Source organism: Corvus kubaryi, unplaced genomic scaffold (assembly GCF_017639235.1).
Source record: "Corvus kubaryi isolate FWS band 111438036 unplaced genomic scaffold, C.kubaryi_AGA036_p1.0 77, whole genome shotgun sequence".
NCBI lineage: Eukaryota > Metazoa > Chordata > Aves > Passeriformes > Corvidae > Corvus > Corvus kubaryi.
Genome location: NW_024582064.1, coordinates 1,446,635 through 1,474,505, shown reverse-complemented (window position 1 = coordinate 1,474,505; position 27,871 = coordinate 1,446,635). Strand labels below are relative to the sequence as shown.

Sequence of the window (27,871 nt, the reverse complement as noted above, 5' to 3'; positions counted from 1 at the left end):
ATGGCTGGTGATTTAATTTTGCTTGTGGCTGGCAGCTGTCTCTCTTCTTTCTGCTTTCCAGCAGTGTAAGAAAGAGCTGTGGGCTGCATGGTTGGGGTTTGGGGAGGTTTCCACTGGTTCTGAACCACTGGGAATTATTTTATGATAAATTGGTTGCTCTGCAACTTTAATTTCTGAGAAGTCCTAAAATTTTTCTCACCAGAGCATTGTTTACCCTCTCTGCAGCCAGAGGGAGTTGGCTCAGTGGGACAGATTACTTTTCCCTGTGGGAGAAGCTAATTTGATCTCAATTCTCTTTTGTTTGTTGACTTCTTGAAATCATAACATTATCAGAGCTTCTAACTAGCTGTAAAGTTACCCCAAAGCTATGTTGTGTCTTGATTTGAATCTTATTTAAGGCACCTACACAAGTGAAAACCTCAAAAATGAAAGTAAATTTGTGAAATCAAATACACCAATACTGGACTGAAAGTGCTGTAAAAAGATGTTTCCAGTACCAGAGATACATACTCAGTATCTGAAATGAAATGAGAAAGCAAATCTTTACATCAGACAACAAAATTAAGAGATATTACATCTTATGTTCTCATCATTAAATTTCTTTAAGAGGCCTCAGAGAATCAAGAAATAGGCTGCCCAGTGAAGTGGTGGGATCACCATCCCTGGAAGTGTTCAAAAAGCATGTGGATGTGGCTCTTGGGGACATGGCTTAGTGGTGACCATGACAGTGCTGGGTTAAGGGTTGGACTCAAGGATATTGGAGGTCTTTTCCTACTTTAATGATTCTATTCTATGATTTGAAGGGGGCAAGGCTGAGAAGCTCTTTTTGCTGTGCATCAGTCTAAAACTGCAGTATAATTTTTAATGCTTGTCATTATTTTCTTTGAAATATGTTGATTCATATAGTTGTGTTTACACCAGGGAACAAGACGCATTTTGAAGGCATTTGTGCTATAGTAGGATGAGCTTTAGAGCAGGTTTTTTTCCAAATATGTATAGAACTGCCAACTTATCTAGTAACTCATTGATGTGGCTTGATTATTTGTTTATTTGTTTTCAGAGCCTCAGCTACTGAAACATTTATACCCAGCAGAAAGAAAAAGCTTGAGAATGTGACCCTTCCAGTTAAAAAAACCCCAACACAACAGAAGGCAAATAAAAAGGACTGAAAATTTACATCCTCTTTTTCTGTCATCAGATCAGCTCCAATATACCTTGTGATTTTAATGTTTCTATCTAGTGGCAGTGCTTATCATCAACTTCTGAGAAAGTTCAGCTTGCCTGCCTTGATTTTTAACCTAGAAGTGTGAAGGATTAAAAACAACCAATCAAAACCCCAGACATTATTCGGAAAAGTATCTTGAAAACTCAAGGAATTCTACAGATACTGAGACTGTGAAGGGAGGTGAAAAATACCTATGTTCCTCCTTATGATAACCTATATTAGTTAATCTTAGTTAAAATCACAGAAAAGATTATATAAGCTGGAGTTTCATTTATATTGGCAATCTGACATCAAGCCCAAAGAGAAACTCGTGCAAGAATCTGACCAGCTGACCTGATTTAACTATTGCAGCTTTCTAGCATGGGCAACCCAACACAGACTAATTCATGGGAATTCAGATGAATGTTGTGAAACCAGAACTGCAAGCATGTGTTATAACCAGTTCATGTAAAAGGAGAAGCCCAGCCTGTGACCTTTTCCTGTAAACTAAATACAACATGCAGAGCACTCAGTGCTCTGTTTGCTCTTCTGTTTATTCTGCTGAGCCTCCAGTCCTGACTTAGTGTAGTGGTTTGGTCCAAGATACTCATTACTGTTTATCTTCTGTGAGATAAGAATTAGGAGAAACGCAAAGCAGGCACCAAACTTGAAAGAATATAGAGAAGTTTATTAACAGACCTAAAAGAAGGGAAAAAAAATTATAACACCTTCAGAACTCTCCTCCTCCCCCCCACCTTCCTCCCTTCTCCCACTGACAATGTAAAAAGACAACCCTTAAGATGTTCAGTCTGTTTACCACTTCCATAATAACCTTGTTCAGTCCATTTAGAAAGAGAAGTCTCTTCTTGCTCGTGCCATGAAAACATTGTCACAACGAGACAGCCACCCACTTCCAAATATTGTTCAGTCCATTTAGGAAGAGGAGTCTCTCTGCTCGCATGTGAGTCCCTTTCCCCGACTTGCAGCTTTTCCCGCAACTGCTTTCGAGGGTCCACTCTTGAAGTTTTTTGGGGTACAATTTTAAGGTTGAGCCGTTCAGAAACAAAAAACAGAGGCCCTTCTCCTTCCCTGGGAGCAAAGGGTCTTCATCATCTTCATTGTTAGGACTATCTCTGGGAGCATCTCTAGGAACTGAGGTTTTCTCCTTTCCCATTTGGAGCAAAAGTCCTCATCTGGTCCATCTCTAGGAACTGAGGTTTTCTCCTTTCCTGTTTGGAGCAAAAGTCCTCATCGCTTCCATCTCTCCCTGTCCAAACTTCTCATGAAATTACAGCTGCGTCAGCATCTGCCTATCTCAGCGCAGGTGCTTTTGCTTACGAGCTGAACACTCCACCCCCCATATCTTCATGAAATTACAACGGGATACTCTGATATATCATAGCTTCACAACAGAATTTCAGCTTTAAGCATCTCCTCTCTCTCTTCCCTCAGGTTTTGAGCTCTTCACAGCAATAAAAGGGTTAATCTCACCTCGGCCTTGCAGCTGGAATTTTTCTTATCACAGTGGAGAGGTGGGGAGAGACAAGCTGCTCCGGCTGCCCACGGCAAGGCAGTGGGGGGGGTTCCACGGATGGTACAGGCCCATGGCTTCAGGATGGCTGTGGCCTGGCCCGGCCTGGCCTGAGCAGGGCCTGGGCCAGGCCCACTGGGCCCCGCTGCTCCGGCCCTGCAGCCACCTGTCCCAATGCCGGAAATGAGAGAGAGAGAGCTGGGGGGGAGTCTGTCTATTCTTAAGGGCGTATCACAGAGGCGGTCTCAATTTTAAGTGACTTAGAGAATTGTCCATATTCAAACTGGCCAGCTGATAGGTTCTATCAGGTCCCAGAGGAAGCTGTAAGCACCCCTTAGCAAGGACATCCCTTCTGGGACTATGCTTGCTAACCTATGACACTTAGAAAGGTGATAATGGGCAATACAACCTCCCTGGAGCAGTGATGGAAGTCCTGCTTCACTTAGCAGCCATCAGAGGTACAAGATTTAGTGTCTCAGAACCAGGAGTTTTTCAAAGAATCAGGTCAGTTGAAGATTAAGTTGTGCAAGAAATGCTCGAGGGTAGAAAGAAGGAGCAGAAACAATGCAGGAACTGGTTTCCAGTTATGAATCTAGTTTTAAGCATTTGAGATTTGATGAGAGATTAGTGTTTTATAGACTGATGGGAAAACAAGAGAATCCAAAAAAAGAGCAGAGTCAATCCCACTCATTGATACAGAAAAGAGCAGGGCAGGGACACAGGAGTCCCGCTACTCCTCTAATTTGAAGGATGTCTCTGAACTAGTCACTTTAAAATTAATTTTTACTAATTTCAGGACCTAGGAAGACATTATTAAAAAGTAATTGGTTTGGTTGGATTGATTGGTTTTTTACAGGTTGTTAGGCCAGGCCGTGCAAATTAATATGCACTATTGGAAGGAATGAGGGACTTGTCTTTACAAACTGTGGGCCTGCTGGAAGATGAAACTAGTACTGAGAGATAAAAGAAACAATGGGAAAGATTCCACTGACTGATGAATGGAAAGAAAGAGATTTGTCTTTACAAATAAACTATAGGTCTGCTGATAAATGAAATTGGATATTGAGAGATGAAAGAAACAAGGAGAAGAACCATAAATTCCGTAAGAATTAAAATAAAGAGGGGGTTATACATTAGAAGGGAGTCTTAGGGGTTTCAGGGAGTCTGTACCTCTCAAGTACCTCAGCCAATGGGGAAAGAGAGAGGGAAATGCGGTTGGGAAATTAGGATAGAAAGGAGGCTGCGTCCTCCAAAAATTTGAGGGACCCCAGGGGAAATGCCCCATGGCCTCTCCCTTTCTTCGAATAAAGTTACAGGACTCCTTTGTCTCCTTTTTGGACATAAACCTCTGACATTGTGGATTAATTTTCCTGACACTATCATACACTGTGATACAGGTAGCAGCTTCTCTACAGGCTTTTTAAACATATAAAATATTTGAGAGTAATATTCCTTGAAAGCCTGTTTTGTCCCATGTTTTCAGAGTAAAGGCATTGGCTCAGTAACCATTAATGCCACCTGAAGATGAAAGCAAAAAAAAGGCATGCAAAGACTAGTCAAGCATACTTTGTAACTACCTCAATCAATTTAATTTAGCCTGTTAGAATTTAACAACTTGATACAGGGGTAAGAAAAGCTATGAAAATCTTTACTTATTCCTGCTTCACTGCTTTATTTACTCTAGCTCTTGTTAAACCATCAGCACAAAATGTAAATTTGGAGTTACACTGCTACTTCCCATTCACCAGGGGGGAACTAAAAGGCAACTCCTATGCAGTTAACAAAACCCACAGTGATTATTCCTCTCCTGAGTGGTTTTCACATCCCTGGTTGGCATCTGTCTTGTTCTGCACACCAGGCTCACCTGTGGATGACGATGTGGATAATCAGAGTCTCCTGTGTCCCTCAAACCAGAGCCTTGCTGCCTGACCAGTAGCGAGGGCAAATGGCGCTACAGCTGATAAACCATAGCCTTGATGATTTGCTTTGGTTAATTGTACTGAACAAACAAAGATGATTTGGTCCTACAGTGCCTTAATCTTCTCATCTCCCTCAGTAAGTTTATTTTGTCCAGCATCCATTGAAGGTTTTTTTTTAAAAAACTGCTTTGGATGCAGTGAGCTGCCTTGGCTTGCCTTAGTTCCTCAGTAGAAAAACCTGCTCCCAGACTGATTGTATGCCTTGAATGGCTCTGTGCAGTCAGAAAATGAGGAACACATTGCTGGCTAAAAATGCCATTGCACAGAACTCTACAGATCACCTACCACTTTGACCAATCAGGTCAGACCTGTGGGAGCGGAGGGGGTCTTGCTGGATACAAATACAAAGAAGGGTCCTGTAAACCGGCCTTATAGAGAGATAGCTGAGCTGCCCTGACTGCTCTCTGGAGAGAAAGGTTAAGAGGTCACTTGAACATGGCTTGTGATTACTTATGTGGGGAGAAGACAGCTTGGAAAATGTTTTTTTGAGGTAAAGGCAAACAAGGTCCAAGCCACAAGGCTAAGACATCAGAGATGCACAGGGCAGCATCACTAATATCTCTAGCTGTATTTTACTGCCACTGATTCCACAAGGCAATACGGAAGGTATGTCCTAGGCTCCCCCCTTAGACAAGTGTTTTTAGTGGGCTCAGGTGGGTGCCTGGTTTCTGGATCCAGGTAGATTAGGTACAAGGTAGGCAGTGAGCTTCTCATACAGGGTGGCTACAACATGGCCAGGAAAATATCTTGGCGATAATAATAATACTAACTCCAGGTACCCAGGGAATTTAAAAGATGAACAGGATGTTTCCCAATAGCTCTGCTGCATATAGCAAATTGCTGTGTATTTCCTTTTGTCCCTGTGACAGCCTCTGTTCAGCTTTCAGGGGGAGACTTCTGCAATGAGGGCATCAGTAAAATGAGGTGTGCATATATATGTGAGATGTAATCTTAAAATGCTGGTCAGAATTGTAGGGGGAGTGTGTGATTGGTTTGGCGGTTTTTGGTAAATGACTGGAATTTAGTCACTGTACAGTGAATAATCTCTTCTTTTCATGCCACTACCTCTGTTCTAAAAAGTGCTTTTTACAAGACAGGAAAGTACTATCAGCTCCAGTCAGTAGAGGGAAAACAGCATAGGTTTTCCAACAGATAACTCTCAGAGCTCTCCAGCAGATCAGTTGGAGAGCAAGGAACAGGCTACAGCCTCCCCGGTTGCAACTCTCTTTGCTCTTTTCAACAGACTGAATTTTGAGAGTCCAAGACAGATGAAAAATCATGCACTATAAGTTATGGCTAAAAAACTTTAAAAAGGCAGCTACCAGATTTTTGTTTCCAAAGACTGTAATGCTGCCCCATACTTCAAAGCCTCATAGCTTTTAGTGTCACTAAACAAAAATGACCATATGTCATTCAAGCCGGTGGGGCAGTGACCTCCACCAGTGCAGTTTGGTTACTGAGGCACCGCTGGGGCCACTATAGTATGACTAAGCAGCACCCCAGGGCGGTATGGTTCTAGGATCCAGATGAGGCACAAGGATATTTAAGCCATAGCTAGTGCAGCAAATGCAAAAAAAAAAAAAAGAATATATTTCTAAAGTAACAATTTTCCCCCTTCCCCATGCATCACAGAAAGTGCTGAGTTGGAAGGGATCCAGAAGGATCAATCATCAAGTCCAACTCGAATGTCACTCTTGAAGATAAAGTCTAAACTTCTGTAAGGAAAAACTAGTTTGTGTAATATTGGTCTTTCTCTGGAAAAAGTTGAAGAACAATGACCTCCAAAAAAAAAATTATGTGTCAGAGATGCAACTGAACCAAAGAACTCTGTGCAGGGCTCATGTGTGAGCCCTAATTTTGGCTTGCAGGTCATTTTGCTTGGCTGGTGGGGAAATTAAGAATGAAGCACAAGGTCATACCCCGGCTGTCACTGGAGCTCCAGAATTTCACAGAACAATTAATGCACACTAAATCTGGAGATCATTAAGGTGGTGGCAGTGAATAACAATTCAGTCCTGAAAAGAAGCAAAAACTTTCTCTTAAAAAGTCACCTTTTCTTTGCATCTTTTGCTTAAAAAAAAAAAAAAAAAAGAACTGATAGAACAGATGGTTTTTCAAATGGTTCAGCTATTATTTTAATAATAATAATAGGGTAAGTCCAGCTCATTTCAAAGTCACTGCTCAAATTCTGATCAAACTAGGCAATCAGATTACCCAAACTTAACTGGGGTCTCAGATCCAACTGATTGTAACCTAGGGAATTCAGATGTTCTGGATCTAGCAAGCTGTGCTGTCAGTTCTTGGGCTGTGGCTAACACCACAGATGAAGATGAGCAAAGAAAACCTGCGTCTGCAGTGGATAATGGTAGAATATCCTATCTAAGAAGATTGTTTTCCTAAAGGGCTTCAGTTGGTGATTAACTAATGACCCTGTCCAAAATTATTTATATTTATTTCAAACAATCTCATCTGCTGTAACTGTAGTTGTAGTGGATAACAATAATGAGACATAATATGCAGTAGACAACTTGTTAGATAACATGATTCATTAGACACAGAATTTTGCCTAATTCCTTAAAAAGGAATTAATTCAGAGCAACTGAGAAAAGATACCCCAACAATATATTGGTGGGAAAACTGATGTCCACAAATAAAGGTGTTATGGTCTTTGCCATAAGAAAATCTATGATGTGCTGCCTGTGCCTTCATAAAGGCAGCTGACCTCAGCAGAGTAATCCAAATTCCTCTGGCAGTCCCAGTAATGCTGACCCACAAAACTTGCATACCAAGTGTGAAGATAAGTGATTAACATCACGTCACTGAACTGGAATTTCAGCCTATCTCTGCCGCACAGGCACTTGATTGAGGATTATTTGTCCTATTTATTTCCATGTAGCTGGGATCCAGATCTTTGCCTAAGTTTAAATGCCAGGAAAATATTTTAAACAGTTTATATCAGAGATTTCAAAAATGAGAAATTTTAAGAGTACCTAATGCTGGCTTGACTGTACTCCCACTGGATATGACAGCATTAACTTCAGTGGCAACAAAACAAGGCCAAAGCTGACTCTCCTTGAAAATCCCACCTTTCGGGACCAATGTTCTTTCAAATTTATTCTGCAGACAAAACTGTGTGGAGTTTTACCCATTGTTCCTGACTGACCTCTGGACTGCAGGATGTTTTTCAGTCAAGGTAAACACTTTCTGCTTTTATCTTGGACTGAGAAGTTTTACATAACTTTTTAAAATGTTAGCATTATCAGGAACTAATTGACTGTAGACATCTTTTTCCCTTCTTTTAATTGCATTACCTTAACACAGCCTTCCTAGAAGAACGCTCAGTGACACTGAAGTCCCCATGGCATTTCATAGAGCCCCAACAGCTTTCCCTTCTCTCTGCAAACCAAGGAGTTCTCATAGAGCTAGAACTTGTGACAGCCTAACCTTTGCATTCTCCTTTATTAACCATTTCCCAGGTAATGTTTTAGAAGCATGAAGTGTGTGTGCTGGGGAAAGGATAACTAGCTCATGTCCATCACTCCTTCCTAAACAACTTCTTCATTTTCTCTTTGCTCCAAATCAGTAATTTTTTGTTTGGGGCTCTCTTACAGTCCCATCTCCACTATAAATCCACTGTAAATCCAAAGAAGCACCACTTAAATCAGCAAATTTGATAGGAAATAATACATGTGCTCGTAGACAGACACTTGAATCAGGGAAGATCACAGCTGCTAGCCAGCAACACAGGTGCTGTCACATGAAAGAAATGAAAGATTATTATAACCTCCCCTTGACGTAATGTTTCAGCTATGTCCCACAGGTATGTTTACAGGAGTTAATCCAGCACACAGTGAAAGCTGTCCTCTATAATATACGCACAGAGTTTAAAACCACAAAATTAACAAGTGCTGCTTAGTCCTGGGTAATACAACTGATCTCCATACACTACTCCATCTATCAAGTGGTGCCTCTGCGTCCTTTTTGGAGCAGTTCCCACTTTGCCCGGGCAGCTCTGGATGCAGCAGGCTGCGGGGGCCAGCCTCCAGAATCCGGGAGACCAGAGGTCTGGCTCGTGGGTCCTTCCACAGGACCGTGGCAATAGAGGCAGGTGGTGGAAGAAGGAGGCAGGCTCAATTGTGGATGAAATCCGGAAGGTTTATTGTGTCTCCGAACAGGGGACCTCGCCCCCCGGGGGTGTCCAGCAATGAGCAACCCTGAGTGCGCCTGCCAGGGGTTTTATGGGAGGGTGGCGACAGGGGAGGGATGACAACGGCATCGAATCAGGGAAGGAGAAGGATGGGTCTGCGGGATGAGGGACACACAAGGGAACCTATCCTGGGAAAGGAAGGGAGGGATCCTCCCCCCAAGACCAATCACTCGACGCCCCTGCCAGAGCTTTCTGGAAGCTTGGGAGGGGTGACGGAGAGATTGGCAGGGGTCTGGGAGGAGACAAATAGAGAAAGCAGGGTTATGAACACGAAACCAGGAGGGTATAAACTGGGATGGTACAGTAACACGAAACCCAAAGGGGAGACCTGGACTGAACCAAACAAAACACACTCCCACATCTCCCCCTTTTTTGTTTTTTAAGATGGTTTAAAGTTCGGCTGGGGGTAATATTCAGAGTCTGGATAAAAGACCTCGAACTCTTGCAACTCAGGAGCCGTAGGTTCGAGCTCCGGTTCTTGCAGGGTCTCTGCATCCGGGAGTACCTCGGCTCGGTCAATATCCGTAGGGGAGGGGGAGCTTGTAATCGACTTTACTAACATTCTCTTCAGGAGTCCGAACAAAATTAGGGCAACCAACAAAACAAAAAGAAAAATCAGTCCAGGTCGGAAAACAGATCCTGCCCATCCGGATAGTCCCCATTTGCTGAAGATGTCGCCGAGCCAGTCACCAGTTTCTTTCCGAATTTGCATCACCATGGCCTGCATCTTGTCTGTGGATGTTCTCTGCCCTTGATGTAAACATATGTGGTCTTGGCCCATGGTTTGCGCCAGGACTGACCACATGTTTGCTGCCTGTTGGGGAACTATCCACGGCGACGCAGGCCATGGGAGCAGCTGCAGGATGACAACAAGCTGCAGGCTTCTGGCGACGGCTCGGATGGATGGTGCAGGATCCATTTCTGTAGTCTCTAAACTAGAAAGAAACTCAAAAGGAAGAATATTAAAATTGGGAAGAATACCTGGGGGCGAACTTAGGGTCCAAAGGGGTGTAGGATTAACCCACCCCGGTTTTAGGGGGTGCTTGACTCCTTCCTCCAGTGGGCTGGGAAATACACGGTTTCACCCATTTTGATGGGATCCACCTGGGGCCCTCGGGGGTGGATATGCATGCATATCCCTTCCCCCATGTAACTAGTTCATGAGGCCCCTGTATTTCCCGAGTCTCCGGGTCTTTAACCAACACCGGAGGCCTTTCTTTCATTTGCAGCTGCTGAGACCGCCTGAAGTGCCGCACGATCGGTGGATTCAGGTTCTCAAAGGCACAGTTGAGGAAGTTTAGTGTGAACAGTGCCCTTGAGAGCCTGACAGCTGGGGATTCTAATTTCTTTGAGGACCTTTGCCTTTGTAGCATCCTCTTGATATTTTGGTGAGCCTTCTCGACTATTGCTTGACCTGTTGGGGAATAGGGGATGCCCGTCTTATGTTCTATTCCCCATTGCTGCAGGAAGCCCCTGAACTCCTTGGATGAATACGCAGGGCCATTGTCCGTTTTGATGACTTTGGGGATGCCCAGGGTGGCGAATGCCTGAACTAAGTGCCTTCCGACATCGCTAGCCCTTTCCCCTGCGTGGGCAGAAGAAAAGACGGCTCCGGAGAAGGTGTCGACTGACACATGTACATACTTCATTCTGCCGAATGAAGCAACATGTGTCACGTCCATCTGCCACACCTCGCAACTACTGAGTCCACGGGGGTTAATGCCGGTGCCAATGGCAGGAAGAGCTAATTGAAGACATTCTGGACATGCAGCCACGATCGCTCTGGCCTGGTCATGCTTCAGATTGAACTGCCGGACCAGGGCAGGTGCGTTTTGATGGAACAGCTGATGGCTAATTTTGGCCTGCCCAAATACATCTGGGATCGGGGCCATCGCGGCTGGTGCAGCAAGGGCATCTGCCTTCCTGTTGCCTTCCGCGATGAACCAGGGCAGGTCCGTGTGTGACCTGACGTGCATCACGTAATAGGGTTGCTCTTGGTGGGAGACTAGGTTAACCAATTTAGAGAGCAACTCATATAAAGCCGTGTTGGAGACCTCTTGTAAGATGGCATACTCGGCTCTGGAGACTACTCCTGCAACATATGCGGAGTCGGTAACTAAATTTAGGGGTTTGGGAAACCTTTCAAAATCCCTGACAACTGCGTCTAACTCAGCGACTTGAGGTGATCCTTCCACCTCTTTAATATCAGCCTCCCACCGCTGAGTTTGGGGGTTTTTCCAAGTCATGACTGACTTGTGAGACGCCCCAGACGCGTCAGTAAAAATGGTCAAGGCCTTTAAAGGTTCCTTGCTCCGAACACTCTTTGTGCTTAATTCGAATTGAACTTCCGAATTGAAAATTTTGTGGGCCGGCCTATGTAGAGAAATTTGGCCTGTGTAACCTTCCAGAGCAAATTGCAAGGCTTCACAATCATGAAGCAAGCTCTCCAACATTGCCTTGGTAATTTGGCCCGTTTGTGTCCTGATTGGTACGTGAATGCAATCAAAGTCACACCCTGATAGTTCCCTGATCCAGACTCTAGCCTTCCGGATCAGTTCCGCCATCAGCTCTTGTGGCTTAGTCATCCTTTTGGACCTGTGATGACTGAGGAAGACCCACTCTATTATCAAGAGGGGGTCCCTCTGGTCCTGGTCCTCCTTGCTCTTCCTCTTGTCTTCCCATTGGAAGACAACGCCGTGCAGGTGTGGCAGATTACCCAGGATGATGAACTTAAATGGCAAGTCAGGTCTATACCTGCTTGCTTGCCTGGTGGACATCAGGTGTTGCACCTTCTCCAAGGCTGTTCATGCCTCTGGGGTAAGCATCCGGGGAGAACTAAGCTCCTCTCCCCCTTTCAACAAATCGAGAAGGGGGGCTAGGTCTTGATTAGACAGACCCAGCCACGGCCTTACCCAGTTTAAGGACCCACACAGTTTGTGGACATCCGCCAATGTCTTAATATCTGTTTGAATTGCCAATTTTTGCAGTACAATGGTCCGCTTGGTAATTTCAAGGCCCAGGTATTTCCAAGGTGGCATCCTTTGAATTTTTTCACTTTGGAGCTCGAACCCTGCAGCAACCAATGCTCCGATTGTCAGGTCAAGCACACTCGCAAGCATGTCATCATCGGGGGCACACACGAGGACATCATCCATATAATGAAGGATGATGGCCTCCTTTGCGGCTGTGCGAACTGGGGCAAGCAAGGAAGAGACATACCATTGGCAGATGGTCAGGCTGTTCTTCATGCCCTGTGGCAACACCTTCCAATGATATCTCTTTCTTGGGGCTCCTCGGTTGATGACCGGAACCAAGAAGGTGAAACGTGGGGCATCGTCAGGGTGTAGAGGAATTTGGAAAAAACAATCTTTAATGTCAATCACGGCCAAATTCCAATTTTGGGGAAGCATCGTCGGGGACGGCATCCCTGGTTGGAGAGAGCCCATGTCCTCAATTTCATCATTCGTTTGGCGAAGGTCCTGGAGGAGCCACCATTTGTCTTTGTTAGGTTTTTTAATTACAAAGACAGGGGAATTCCAGGGGCTGTTGGTTTCCATGATATTCCCCTTCCTGAGCTGCTCCTCCACGAGCTTCTCAAGCGCCTCTAATTTCTCACCGTAGAGCGGCCACTGTTCTACCCACACTGGACGGTCTGTTTTCCATGTCAGTTTCTGGGTAGGGCGCTCCTCAGTGACCACTGCGCAAAAATTCTGTGGGGGGTCGGGAATGTCAATAGTGACTCCCCACTGCTGCATGAGGTCTCTCCCCAAGAGGGGTTCCTTGTAATCCAATACGAACAGATGTATATTGGCCAATTGTCCGCTCGGCCCCTTAATTTGTACGACGCTTTTAGACTGTTTTGCCAATTGGATGCCCCCAACACCTTGTACGTGCCCTGCCACGTTTTGCAGTTCCCAATGTGCCGGCCATTCCTGTGTGGGAATGATCGTCACATCTGCCCCTGTGTCCGGAAGTCCCTTGAGGTGAAGGACTTCTTCCCCTCTGTTGATTTTACAGTCTACCCTCGGCTTCCCTCTCCCTATTACATGAGTGGCACACATCACTGGGTGTGGCCCTCCTGCACGGATAGCCTGGGCGACCATCTGCCCTCTGGGCAGAAACAGAGGTGGACGGACACAGCGCAGCCAGAGAATGGTTCCTTCGGGACTAGATGTCATTAGCCCCGGAGCGACTTCAATCTCGGGTGGTGTGCAGTTAACATCTCCGACGATGACATACCTGTCAGGGCTCTGATCTCCCGCCCCCAGCTCACCACCGGTGCTCACCGGTGCGGCGTGCCACTCGCTATTCCTCAGGAGGAGTGGTGTCAACAGCTGCAACCTGAAAGAACCGTCGGAAAAGGAAGTCAAGTTTGGCTGAAGTGTCATATCCAGTGATTTTGTGTCATCGCTACCTGCCCTCCCCTGTCCCTCCTCCCCCTCGCGTCCCGTCCCTTTTTTGTCTTCACGCGGGGTGGGCGCGTGCTCCTCATTCAGTTTTTTTTGTTCCCGGCCCTCAAGCCCCCCTGACCCTTGTTCTCTTTTAAATTGATAAAACTGTCTCTTGAGTGGATAATCTTTGGTCCAATGCCTGGGCTGGTCGCAGAGGAAGCAGGTGTTCTTGGTCTGCTGTTGAGGCTGCTTCTGGCTGTTCTTTGCTGGAGGTGGTCTGTTGCTTCCGCCCGCGGTCCTCTTCTGGTCCGCAGCAGTATGGTGTGTTGCTGTTCCCACCGAAATCGTTCCCCGGGATCGCTGCTTATCCGAGCCGGCAGGTTGTAGGTGTGGCGCCTTCACAGCGCAAACCTCTAACATCGCCTGTATCGTCGGTGGAGGGTCCAGGGGGAGGCTCAGGATGGCCGCCTTGCACTGCGGGTTGGTGTTGATCATTGCCATCTCTGTGATGACCTCCTCTCTGGCCACCGGCTGCTTAACCTGCAACTCTACAGCTCGGGTTAATCGCTCCACAAACCTTAAGAACGATTCAGTGGGTTGCTGACAGACCCGTGAGTAACTTTCTACGGGCGCGTCCGGTCTCAGGCCAAGGAATGCCTTACCAGCCAGTTCCTTGACCTGCTGCAGCACCTCTAGGGGCAGACTCTGGGCCTGCTTCGGCGCCAATGCCCATTCCCCCTCGCCACTTAAATGGTCCATCATTATTTCCTGATTGTCGGCATCAATGGCCATATCTGAACTTTGCAGAAGCACCGGAAGGAGTCGACGGAGCTCCTTTTCCCATGCTGATTTCCAGAGCAGAAACTCTACTGAGGAAAGCAAGCACGAGAAAAGCTGATGCAAATCAAAAGGCGTCATTACTGCTCCGGAGAGATTTGTCCTTAAAAGACCGCGAAAATATTCGCTTTCTCTCCCAAACTCCTTCTGGGCCTTGCAGAGTTCTTTGATCGTTTGGTGGGAGAGGGGTTCCCAGTTGGTGTGGGTCATTCCCCCACTCCTGGACCTTTGATAAAAAACCGGAGCGGCCGAAGGAATGGAGTTCAGTTCCGGGTTCCGGTCCTCACCGTGGGAACCAGAAGGCCAAGCGTGGGAACCGGAAGCAGGAAGCGGGTGGCAACCAGACACGGACCTACAACAACTTCTAGGGGCGAAGCACGGGGGCATGCACTGATGACAAGTGGGAGGGGCAACAGGGGTGGACCCAGCTTGGGTGTGGGAGGAGTTAGGGTACTGGGAGGGGTCATGACGAAAGGGGTTGGGACTTGAGAGAAAGGGGTTTTGGGATGAAGAAACGGGGGGAGGGCAAGAGGGGGTTTCTGCCATGTGGCACCCGCCATCTTGTCCTCGTCGGGCAGGGAATCCATTTTCTAAGTTCTCAATATAACTAAAGCGAACACGGGGTCTAGCAACTGGGGAAGTCGGGGAACGGGATAAGCCCCGGGCAGTCTGGCCAGGACTGTCTGGGCGGGGGGGGCCGAGAATCCCGAGGGAAGCCAGGGAGTCGGTAGCAACCCTGCGCAGCATCGCGGTTTGCTTCCTTCAGGACGCCCGGTTTAGGGGACACGGGTTTAGGAGAAGGCTTAGGGGTAGCAACTGGGGAACCGGGGGTAGGCTGTGCTTCCCTCTCCCTTTTTTGATTTAAAGCAGACCGAATTTGTAGGTATAACAAAGAAAACTTATCTAAATCCTTTTCTTTTGCCAATTGAGATTGCGCCAATTTTGCTCCCACGGCGTTCCAAAAGGGATCGCTTAAAACCGAACTGTGGGAGCACTGAGGGAAGTGCTGGAACAGCCACCGCACAAACCGTTTTAAACACCCTTTATAAAACGTTTCCCCCCCCCTCCAGGAGTCCCACAACTTGGAAAAATACCCCCTTTTGTGCTGTGGACAATTTTGCGCCCATAATCCACAGCACGATGTCTGGAGCTTTAAAAATAAACCAACCCTTGGACACTAGCTCCCACCAGAAACCGGAGGCGACCGGACCACACTCGCCCCGGGGCTGCGCAGCCCACCCGGGGCTCCTACGAGCCGCGCACCGTGCGAAGCCGTTCACCACACGCTGCGCGCGACCGGGCGGGCACTGCCGGGTCCCGCCGCGCCCGCCGCGCCTCGCTCTGCCGCCGACACTGCGGCTCACGTGGGTCCGCCTGCACGCGGGAACTGCCTCGATAGGCTTTACGGTAAGTTCCCCCCCCAGGGAAATACTTACCTGCTGGTGTCCAGGCAAGCTCCAGGCGTCCCGATTTCCACCAAGGATGACTCTGCTGGTGCTGGTGGAGCTACCGTCCTCCTCCCCAGGAGCGCAGCTCACTAAAACGGAGCCTGCTACAACTGGGGTAGCTTGGCGTCCCAAGGACGCACTTGGAAGTCCAATCAGTCCCTTCCGTGGGGTCCGGTGGAATGGGATGGTACAGTAACACAAAACCCAAAGGGGAGACCCGGACTGAACCAAACAAAACACACTCCCACAAAGTGGAGCTGACTTTTTACTCTTCCCTCAGGGAGGTCAAAAAGCTAACTTCACTACAGCTTCCTTCCATGTCCTCGGATAAAAGCTGCTATAGAAATGCAAAGCAGGTTATTAACAACATAAATAGGATTCTCTTCCCAAAACAAACACTCCCCCTTAGCACAAACTGCCATAACAATACAAAATGACAGAGCTGGGTCAAGCCACAGTGCTCCAACCCACTATCCTGTTTGTGGGATAATCACCAGACTGGGGGGGATTAGGATTCCTGTCAGTTCCTGCGATGTCCTTTTGAAGGAATGCTTTTGGATATTTTTGGACAGTCCTATATCCACCCCTATCTGTAAACCCATATGAAGAGCCTCCTTCAGTGACTGTGTAAGAATACATACATCTCTTTTGAATGATTCTTTTCCAAGATAACTTCCCAAGTTATGGGTAGCTGTAAAAATTCCCAAAGCAATATAACTAGAAAACATAACTAGAGTGGTTAACTATGTGCAATCCTCATTTTTTAGTTTTTTAACTGTTTTTCCCTCCATATTAATATTTTCTTTCTTAGAATTAGCTTCCTTTCTGGGTGTGTTGTATGTTTTTGCCTGCTACAAGTACTTCCATGGTTACATCAGTCTGTGAAAGGAAGGTAAGAAGTTACCAACTGGATACAGGTTAACAGCTCCAGGCTGCGCTCTGAAGCTGGGCTGAGAGCCACGGACTGGCAGTGAAAAGTGATTATAATTGAATGCAACATGTGTAAAGTGTCAGCAATGGGTCTGGAAACCCTCAGAGAAGAGGGCTGGGTGTTACAGCATAAGCCTAGGTTAGGATGTGCATGTGCTGCAGGCCAGGAGAAAGAAGAGTTTTGATGCTCACGTTATGGGCACCTGCTTTGTACTGGGTGTAATTTACAGCTACACTCAGAGAGATCTGGAAACAGAAGCAGTTTTGCATCTCAGGACTGCTGTAGGATGGGAGGCTGTCAGCGATTGAATCACTGACTCAGACCAGCAGGGAATCTGAATCGTTTATTCAAAGGAAGGAGCTGGTTTTATACACTTTTCTAAAGCACAGTATTTCCTTATATGGCGTGACCTTTCCCATGTTGCCACATCAGCAACACATTTTCTCAATGTCCTTCTATGGGGTGATCACTCGCTGTTCATCCATCTGTCAGCTCCCGGCGGGCTCCTCTCTGTAGGGCTCTGCCGTGTGACACCTCCTCCCTCCAGGGTCTGGCGGAGACAAGCCTCTCTGTGCCGCCATGTGCTCCTTTGTGCTGCCATGTGCCTCTGCAGGCAGGTTTTACAGCTCACAACCAATTCTACCTTATAATTCCTCATAGGAGGCTGCTCATGCAAGACTTGCACCACGTCTGCCTGTCTGCTATCTGCATTTCCCCTCTGTCACATTAAGACCTTTTCTCTAACCACACAAGTTTCACTAAAGGAAGCAAGCAAATCTGGCTTTGTAGGCTGATGAACCTTTACCAATCAGGTAAGAGAACAGGTCTCCAGATAAGTATACATTAATGAATGTTGAGTTCACAGCATCTCCTGATATGAATTCTGCTTCGACAAACATTGGCGGTTGTCCTGGGTTGCAGTGTATTCTATTACCATCCCCATGAGCTGTTGAAATCAGGTGGGGCAGTGTTTCCTTGCCTCCTCCCCCCAGACTATCTTCCTGTTAATTGCCCACCATTGTCCTGCTGCATGACTCAGAGATAACTCCCTCCGGACTATCTTCTGTTAATGAGCCTAATCAACACTTGGCCTCATGACTCATTACCCCATTGTGAGATGCTCCACCCAGAGGGAGGAACCAAGCATCCCATCGTGGATATAATCTGAGACTCTGAACACCAGAAACAACCCTTTCCACTGGATTTCCAGAGGACAGGAGCTACACAGCCACCACTGGACCTTCTGAGGAAGAGCAGACCCTTTTTCTACAGGATCACTGCTTCAGAGGACTGCAGCCACCATTCTACCAGACTGCTACCACCACCCTGCCTAATAGGGACTCAGGTTGTATCCTGACTCTGTCAGTTTGAACCAGTGTTTTCTTTTAGTTTTTTTTTTTTTCCCTTTCTTTAATTTCCCGATTAAATTGTTATTCTGACTTGGTGCCTCCCACTGGTTTGTTTTCAAACTAGTACATATTTTGGCGCCCAGTTTGGGGCTTGCTCTGAGAGAAAGTCAGAATTACAATTTTGTATAAACAGAAACCTATTCACCATGGTGCTCAGCTTGTCTACATGGGTACTGTATCTTGCTCTCTATATTTTTCCTCACATGGGGAACTACCTGCCTGTTGTATTACTCCTGTTAAAACCAGGGAATGGTATGAGAATTGCTTTATTGGTTTATTATGTCTATAGCATAATAACCTGCGAGGTGATGAATACCATTCGGAATATATACTCAGTTTTGTTTGGCTGTCCTAGTCGGGGCTGCTATGTCTGGGATCTCTTCAACAATCGCACCCAGCCCCTGGTGGGAGGAGAAGAGAGTGGTTTCTTCCAGCCTTTCAAGCCAGGCACAGCAGTTTTTGAAAATATTGAGTTCCCTCTGGATGTTAAGGATAGTATGATCTTCTTGTCAGTTCCATTCTTTTTTTTCTCTATGGCCTTCATTGTGTACACAATGCTTAGAAACAAAACACTACTTGGTGTGGTGCAACGTCTGCTTGAGGAGGAGGGAAAAAGGAGCAAAGCAACAAACACCATGTCTATACAGACTGTCACAAAGAAGAAAGGAACCAAAAGCAAAGCAACAGTGTCCATGTCTACGCAGACTGTCACAGAGGAGAAGGAAACCAAACGCAAAGCAACAGTGTCCATGTCTATGCAGACTGTCACAGAGGAGAAAGAAACCAAATGCAAAAGAGCAGCATCCATGTCTACGCAGACTGACACAGAGGAGAAAGGAACCAAAAGCACTGTCAACGTCCCCATGCAAACCATCACTGAACCAGAACAGCCTAAACTGATTGCAGTTGCCCCCATTCAGAAGAAGAAATCAAAAAGCAAATCAGTCCGCATAGTGACCGACGAGGATGCAGCAGGACCTTCGCACCCAGCAGAAGAGGCAGAGCCAGAGATCATCACTTGGTCGCTATCCCTGGGTGAGCTGCGTGACCTGCGGAGGGAATTCACCCGCCAGACAAACGAGTCTATCCTGACCTGGCTGCTCCGCATCTGGGACGCTGCAGCCAATGACACCATTCTGGATGGAAGTGAGGCCAGGCAACTGGGATCTCTGTCCCAGGATGTGGTGATTGACCACGGGATCAGGAGAACCCAAGAAACTCTCAGCTTCTGGCAGCGACTGCTTACAAGTGTAAGGGACAGGTACCTTTGTAAAGAAGACCTCCAGGTGCACCAATGAAAATGGAGCACAATGGAACAAGGTATCCAGTGCCTGAGGGAATTGGCTGTGCTGGAAATAATTTTCTCAGAAGACAAGAGATTTCCTAAGAGCCCAGATGGTGTCCAGTGCACATCACAGGTGTGGTTGAGGTTTGCACGCCTTGGACCAGAGATGTACTCCCGTTACCTGGCAACGCTGCAATGGAGGGAAGGTGAGGACAGGGTGGGCGGCTTGGTGAACAAACTGAGGATTTACGAGGACACTGTCACAGCCCCGTTTCGCACCCACGTCTCATCCGTGGAAACAAGTCTTCCGGCTGAGCAAGTCCGGAGCTTGATTGAAGAAGGCCATCAGAAACTGAAAAAGGAACTTAAGGAAGAGATTTACCACATCTCGCCAGAACCAACAAGAGTCTCTGCCATTAGGAGCCGGCATCCCCCAACCAGGGAGAGAGGATACACCCCACGAGGTAATCTCTTGTTTTTCCTTCAGGAACATGGAGAAGACATGAGTAAGTGGCATGGAAAACCCACCTCCTTCTTAGCGGTCAGGGTACGTGAACTAAAAAGAGGGGCAACTGCCACAAGAAGCTCATCTAGAGTCAACGCTGCTCTGGTCTCTCACACACAGAACTCCAGACGGTATAGGAATGATAATGTGACCGATCCTCTTGAAGGGATCTCAGGAATGTATTCACCGGAAGGGAGCAACATGCACCATGACCAGGAATAGAGGGGCCCTGACTCTAGCCAGGTAGAGGAAAGGGATAATCGGGTCTTTTGGACTGTGTGGGTCCGATGGCCTGGCACATCTGACCCACAAAAATACATGGCTTTGGTTGACACCGGCGCTCAATGTAATCTGATGCCATCAAGGTATGTGGGAGCAGAACCCATTTCTATTTCTGGGGTGACAGGAGGATCCCAGCAGCTGACTGTACTGGAAGCGGAAGTGAGTTTAACTGGGAACGAGTGGCAGAAACACCCCATTGTGACTGGCCCAGAGGCCCGGTGCATTCTCGGCATAGACTATCTCAGAAATGGGTACTTCAAGGACCCAAAAGGACATCGCTGGGCTTTTGGGATAGCTGCTGTGGAGACAGAAGATATCAGACAACTGAGTACATTGCCTGGCCTCTCAGATGACCCCTCTGCCGTGGGACTGCTAAGAGTTGAAGAACAACAGGTACCAATCGCCACAGCAACAGTGCACTGTCGGCAATACCGCACCGACAGAGACTCTGTGGTTCCCATCCATGAGATGATTCGCAAACTGGAGAGCCAAGGGGTGGTCAGCAAGGCCCATTCACCTTTCAACAGCCCTATATGGCCAGTGCGTAAGTCCAGCGGAGAATGGAGACTGACGGTGGATTACCATGGACTTAATGAGGTCACGCCACCATTGAGCGCTGCTGTGCTGGACATGTTGGAACTTCAGTACGAGCTGGAGTCCAAAGCAGCGAAGTGGTACTCCACTATTGACATTGCCAATGCCTTCTTCTCCATTCCTTTGGCAGCAGAATGCAGGCCCCAATTTGCTTTCACCTGGAAAGGTGTGCAATACACCTGGAACCGACTGCCCCAGGGGTGGAAGCACAGTCCCACCATTTGCCATGGACTGATCCGGACTGCATTGGAAAAGGGTGAGGCTCCAGAACATCTGCAGTACGTTGATGACATCATCGTGTGGGGGAAACACAGCAAAGAAAGTATTTGAGAAAGGAGAGAAAATCATCCAGATTCTCCTGGAAGCCGGCTTTGCCATCAAAAGGAGCAAAGTCAAGGGATCTGCCCGAGAGATCCAGTTCCTGGGAGTAAAGTGGCAAGATGGATGACGTCAGATTCCCACTGAGGTCATCAATAAGATCACTGCGATGTCTCCACTGACCAACAAGAAGGAAACACAAGCTTTCCTAGGGGCCGTAGGTTTTTGGAGAATGCACATTCCCGAGTACAGCCAGATCGTGAGCCTTCTCTACCTGGTTACCCAAAAGAAGAATGATTTCCACTGGGGCCCTGAACAGCAACAAGCCTTGGCCCAGATCAAGCAGGAAATCGTTCACGCAGTAGCCCTTGGCCCAGTCAGGACAGGACCAGAGGTGAAGAACGTGCTCTACTCTGCAGCCAGGAGCCATGGTCTGTCCTGGAGCCTCTGGCAGAAGGTGCCTGGTGAGACTCAGGGCCGACCACTGGGATTCTGGAGCCGAAGCTACAGAGGGTCTGAAGCCAACTACACTCCCACAGAGAAGGAAATCTTGGCTGCCTATGAAGGAGTTCAAGCTGCCTCAGAGGTAATCGGCACTGAAGCACAGTTGCTTCTGGCACCCTGACTACCAGTGCTGGGTTGGATGTTCAAGGGAAAGGTTCCTTCCACGCATCAAGCCACCGATGCTACTTGGAGCAAATGGATCACCCTCATCACGCAGCGTGCCTGTATTGGAAACCCAAATCACCCTGGGATTCTGGAAATCATAACAAACTGGCCTGAAGGTGAGACTTTTGGATTATCTTCTGAAGAAGAGGAAGAGCAAGTGACTCGTGCTGAGGAAGCCCCACCATGTGATGAGCTACCGGAGACTGAAAGACGTTATGCCCTCTTCACTGATGGTTCCTGCCAAATTGTAGGGGCTAACCGGAAGTGGAAAGCTGCAGTATGGAGCCCCACACGACGAGTGGCACAAGCTAGCGAGGGACAAGGTGGATCGAGTCAGGTTGCAGAGCTTAAAGCCGTCCAGCTGGCTTTGGATATTGCTGAACGAGAGAAGTGGCCGAGGCTCTATCTCTACACCGACTCATGGATGGTAGCTAATGCTCTGTGGGGATGGCTGGTTCGCTGGAGAAAGGCCAACTGGCAGCGCAGACGGAAACCCATCTGGGCTGCTGAGATTTGGCAGGACATTGCTGCCCGAGTAGAGAAGCTGACCGTGAAGGTTCGACACATGGATGCGCACGTACCCAAGATTCGGGCTAATGAAGAACATCGCAACAACGAGCAGGTGGACCGAGCTGCCAAGGTGAAGGTATCTCAGGTGGATCTGGACTGGCAGCACAAGGGAGAATTATTCCTAGCTCGTTGGGCCCATGATGCCTCTGGTCATCAGGGGAGAGATGCAACATACCGATGGGCCCGTGACCGAGGGGTGGACCTTTCCATGGACAGCATCTCACAGGTCATCCACAGTTGTGAGACCTGTGCTGCAATCAAACAGGCCAAGCGGGTGAAGCCTCTGTGGTACAGTGGATGATGGTCAAAGCACAGGTATGGGGAAGCCTGGCAAGTTGATTACATTACCCTTCCCCAAACCCACCAAGGCAAGCGCTATGTGTTGACCATGGTTGAAGCAACCACTGGATGGCTGGAGACCTACCCTGTGCCTCATGCTACAGCCCGGAACACCATCTTGGGCCTGGAAAAGCAAGTCCTGTGGAGACATGGCACCCCTGAGAGGACTGAGTCAGACAACGGGACTCATTTTAAGAATAGCCTCATCAACACCTGGGCCAGAGAACGTGGTATCAAATGGATATATCATATTCCTTATCATGCACCAGCTGCCAGAAAAGTTGAATGCTACAATGGACTGCTTAAAACCACCTTAAAGGCACTTGGTGGGGGGACCTTCAAAAATTGGGAAGTGAACTTAGCAAAGGCCACCTGGGTGGTCAATACCCAAGGGTCCATCAGTTGAGCTGGTCCCACTGAGTCTGAACCCTTGCACACCGTGGATGGAGATAGAGTCCCTGTGGTACACCTGAGAGGTATTTTAGGAAAGACTGTTTGGATTAATCCCACGTCAGGCAAAGGCAAACCCATCTGTGGGATTGTCTTTGCTCAAGGACCTGGTTGCACTTGGTAGGTAATGCAGAAAGATGGGGAAACCCATTGTAGGGTTTCATTGTATATGTATATATGTGTGTGTGTGTGTGTGTGTGTAGAGTTTAAGGACGGTATTGATTTGGGATGATGTAGAAGGTAATAGAATAAGGGGTGGATAATGTCCTGGGTTGCAGTGTATTCTATTACCATCCTCATGAGCTGTTGAAATCAGGTGGGGCAGTGTTTCCTTGCCTTCTCCTCCCAGACTATCTTTCTGTTAATGGCCCACCATTGTCCTGCTGCATGACTCAGAGATAACTCCCTCCGGACTATCTTCTGTTAATGAGCCTAATCAACACTTGGCCTCATGACTCATTACCCCATTGTGAGATGCTCCACCCAGAGGGAGGAACCAAGCATCCCATCGTGGATATAATCTGAGACTCTGAACACCAGAAACAACCCTTTCCACTGGATTTCCAGAGGACAGGAGCTACACAGCCACCACTGGACCTTCTGAGGAAGAGCAGACCCTTTTTCTACAGGATCACCGCTTCAGAGGACTGCAGCCACCATTCTACCAGACTGCTACCACCACCCTGCCTAATAGGGACTCAGGTTGTATCCTGACTCTGTCAGTTTGAACCAGTGTTTTCTTTTAGTTTTTTTTCCCCTTTCTTTAATTTCCCGATTAAATTGTTATTCTGACTTGGTACCTCCCACTGGTTTGTTTTCAAACTAGTAAAGCAGTATACACTGTAGGAGAGGATGAAAGTTTGGTAAGAAAGTTTCCCAGCTATGTAGGCTTGGCAGAAAGATCTCTGAATGTAGAAACTGATGATGAGGTAGAAATGGAAGCAAGTTTTGATATAGAGTAAAAGATGTTTTGCTGAAACGCTGACCCCTGAATAACTGAGAAGGCAAAGGTTGGAGATGAGTTGGAAGGAGATTTTTAGGAATAGGACAAAGGTATGTGACTACAAACAAGCACCTGTTTTTCACCAAGTAAATAAGTCTCAAGAAGAGCATATGTAAATAGAAAACATGTTTTTACCAAAAAGAGCTATCGCAGGCAAACAAGAAATGTCGATGTAGCAAGAAGAAGAAGAGAGGTCTGAGAATTCTCCATGGTAAGCTTAAATTGTAACTTACTCTCGTGATTGGATAATAATAAGATGGTAATGGTAGTAGTTATGATAGGCTATAGGCAAATGTAAAGGTATTGTGTATGGTGCTTATTGGTTGTTATGTATTAAGATACTCTGCAAAGAAAAGTATATAATGCTTTGTAACTTGAACAGAAAGTGGCTTCAGGTATGCCTACAGCTGGAGCTGGAAGCTGTAGGGCTGGCTCTGGATACCCACTCCCTGAAATGCTGTAACTTCGCCTATGCAAGAAACAGCTTTCAAGAGAGCCGCCTGAAGTCCAGACATCCTTCGTGAAACTTTCTCCTATAACCCTCCACTATAAACACTGAAATACATGGTTTGTTTCTTTTCACTGAAGGCACTGCACTGTCTTCTGTGTCCAGATCTAAGGCTCTCTTCCACCACCCATTATCAGTCATAAGAAGAAAATAGCACAATATATGCTTGTCATAAAATTAAAAACTTGCAATGTCTTCTAGAGGAAGATACGAAACAATCAGACTATTTTGTAGTGAACAATCCTGCAGCAGCAGGAAGACTGTCCTACAGGGCTATTTTCCATGGCTTGTGTACTGATGTTCCCGTTCTCCTTCACTACGGCTCCACCAATCCTTTACCCTCTTTGGAAGAGCTGCTGCTGGAGAGACGGGAGAGGCTGTTTTCCAGAGCAAATATATGGAGATACTTTTATATCTCCCAGTAGGAGATGCAGTAATTCAAATAGTGCTATGAACACCAGCTAGAAGACTTGCAACTGCTAAGGAAGTTTAGGGAGCAGAAACGTAAATAAACAAACAAGCAGAGCATAATGGACTTTTCTTTAATCAACAAATGAAAAAGTCCTTTGTTCAAGAAATCTTTCCCATGCTTTACTTAAACCAATAGATTCAGCCTCTCAAGGAAATTGTAGAAGAGTGGCTGGCTTCATTATTAGACAGAGCATCACACTTCGGTGAGACTGATTTTAAACCAAACAGAAGGTGTTGAGAGCCAGACTGGCAGCCCTGGGAAATGGTTTTCCTCCAAGGCCTGCTAGTTATAAAGACAAACCCGATCTGCATCCTCAAAGAAGGGCTAAGCGAAAGACTCTTTTCATGCTCTCTTGAAACTGAGAAAATACTTCACTATTTTCATCTAGACATGGCATGCCCTGAAAGGCTATTTATATCAAGTCTTTAGGCACCAGTGAGATTCTCAGGCTCTTCCTTTCTGGTCCAGAAATCCATCTCCAAGTCAAAGTGATGACTGGTAGCAGATCTCCCAGTTCAGCAGAGGGTACCTGCCCAATAGATATGGATGTAAGAGACATGCACACCTCTCCGTCAGTTCCTTAAGGCTTCTTTCCCACACTCCTACACCTGGAGTTGCAATCAGGTACTCAAGATTTTCTGTGGCTTTACCTACTGGTCTTCATGTCACAGGATGAGGTAGCCTCATCCTGGAGCAAGTTCTTAACTTCCACATGAAAATTTAGAAACACTGGGGGAAAGTTTTCCCTTAGAGAGGGTACTTGGAATCTCTTGTCTCTAGCAAAAGTCATGCATGTGAATGGTTTATTACTAAAACACTCCAAGGCAGTGTTCCAGCCATGTCCTTTCTGATTCCATAGACTTCAACTGTTTTGGACCAGCAGTTTCACTGTAACATACTGTTGGGGCCTTCCCCCCTGCCATGTAGTCCTGGGACAGGGGCCTGGGGGGGAGACATGGGGTTTCCCTGGCCCCTGGTCAGCCTCGTTCCCCATTGGCTGTTCTGTGTTCCGCTGTGCGGGGAAGGACCCTCGGGTCCCATGATTGCCACAGCTCCTCAGCAGAGCTCCGATCATGCAGCTGGAGAAATAAACATCTCTCTGAAACATCTATCAAGAATCAGTCCATATATATTTATTTTCCACGGGCCTTGTTGTTTGATACGTGTGTTACAGTATCTGCACTGTAACAACATACCATGGACAGCTCATAACAGCTCATAACTTCCTGCATTCCACTTCGAGGTTAACAGGGTTTTATTTGAGTGTGATAATTCTGATTTGCTTGATAACCCTGGGTGAAGCTGGGACTGTCAGCAGCTTTCTGGATGAATACTTGGACTTCAGCATAATGGAGAAAGTCCATAAATTGCTCTGAAGACTGGTTTTTTTTTAAATAAATGAATGACATGGATGCTTTGCCTGAACCCCAAAAAAGATGGTAAGCTATATGTGAATAAAACATCAGGGCTCTTTCCTAACAGCTCATTGCAATGTAAAATGCATGTTTTTCCTGAGCTGTTTACACTTGCTCCTTTCCCTACACTCTAGGAAAAGTCAGTGAGACAGAATGTCATGTCACATCTACATTTGCTCTCTCAAATGTTCTCTTTCCCTCTATGGTATTGCAACCCCACAAACAAATCACATAAAAACAAACCCATTAATTCACTAAGTAATTTAGTTGCAACTGGCACTGCAAGCATCAGCCCATCTTACCCATTGCCCTTCAGTTTTGCCAATGCTTCTGTATCTTCCTGCACTGCTCTTCGTTTCCCCCAGCCGTGCCTTCTGTTTTGTGCAAATGTAAAAACACTTCCATGCAATATGCTGCTGCAAGATCCCCATATTACAGGTATATCCAATGCCACTGCTGTATAAGCATATATGGAAACACTGCTTACTTCAGAAAAATGTTTAAAGCTTCACTTGGCCCCAAGTTTCTGCAAAGGACTTTTGGCTTTTATATTTTGGAATGTGCTTATAGTTCAACACATATAGTTCAAACACTCTTCCTTGTAGAAGTGAGGCCGTCCTGTGGGCATATCCCAGTCCTCACGGGAAGCCTCCTGAAGACAGGCTGTGCCCAAAACACACCACTTGTGGAGACCAGCCCAGACAAAAAGAAGGCACAGATGCTCGTGTAGCAATTGGACCCACTGCACTACCTCCCACCAAGGCACAAGATGGCTGGGGAGTGAGAAAGACTACACAAACATTCCCAGATTCCCAGAGCATGACCACAGCTCTGGCGATCATAAAGTCACAGTGAAAAGTAAACGGACTTTAAAAACAGTTTTCTGCCAGAAGAAGGGAAAAGTCATGGCTTACCACTGTGAGCTCAAAGTATGCCAATGACCAATTTAAACTATGTAGAAGAACAGAGATGCAAGGCCATGCCTGTTCTGGCAGGTCCTGATAATTCAAATTATTTAGGCAATGCTGAATATACTCATGTGAGAGCCAGCAAGAAGAAACTTTCCTTGTCATGCCTCTTGAAGACATGATTTGGCCCAAACCACTGCACATTCATAGTGGCGTTCAGTCAAATTTATATAGTGAACATGCTTATTGTTGTTCCGTAGTACACTGAGGTTGATAACCAGACCACAAGATAACTGAGAGGTGGATCAGGTTCATAATAACCTTTCATATTAAAAAGGTGGACATGTATGGACACATGGTAGTGGGGCTGGACAAGATAATCTTTAAGGTTCCTTCCAACCCAAGCCATCCTGTGATTTTATTAAGTTAGCTCATGATAAAAAGACATAACTTAGTGCCTGCAGGTAGGAAAGGTTGAAATGGCATTGGAAACCATAAGATGAAACAAGTAGAAAGATGCAAGATCTGAGTCCAACAGTGTTTGCTGAGGGGAAAAGGATAGATCATGATGGTGAACAGGCTGGAGTTGACACAGCTGCAGAAAGGGCAGCTCTCC

At 46.8% G+C, this 27,871-nt stretch overlaps 2 protein-coding genes across 2 annotated transcripts; one reads left to right on the top strand and one right to left on the bottom strand.

Moving 5' to 3' along the window:
• MGST2 (microsomal glutathione S-transferase 2) lies at window positions 1-26,308 on the top strand. The gene is given in 8 exon segments (XM_042051949.1): window positions 1-24; window positions 26-65; window positions 6,583-6,630; window positions 6,633-6,676; window positions 12,020-12,152; window positions 16,319-16,468; window positions 16,471-16,489; window positions 26,176-26,308. Coding segments are annotated over 8 exon segments (591 nt in total).
• LOC121676035 lies at window positions 8,849-14,823 on the bottom strand. The gene is made up of 2 exons (XM_042051947.1): window positions 13,161-14,823; window positions 8,849-9,443 (listed from the first exon to the last, which is right to left on the bottom strand). Exons 1-2 carry the CDS (start codon window positions 14,693-14,695, stop codon window positions 9,437-9,439), a joined length of 1,542 nt encoding a protein of 513 aa, XP_041907881.1. The 5' UTR covers window positions 14,696-14,823; the 3' UTR covers window positions 8,849-9,436.
• Window positions 26,309-27,871: the final 1,563 nt, after the last annotated feature.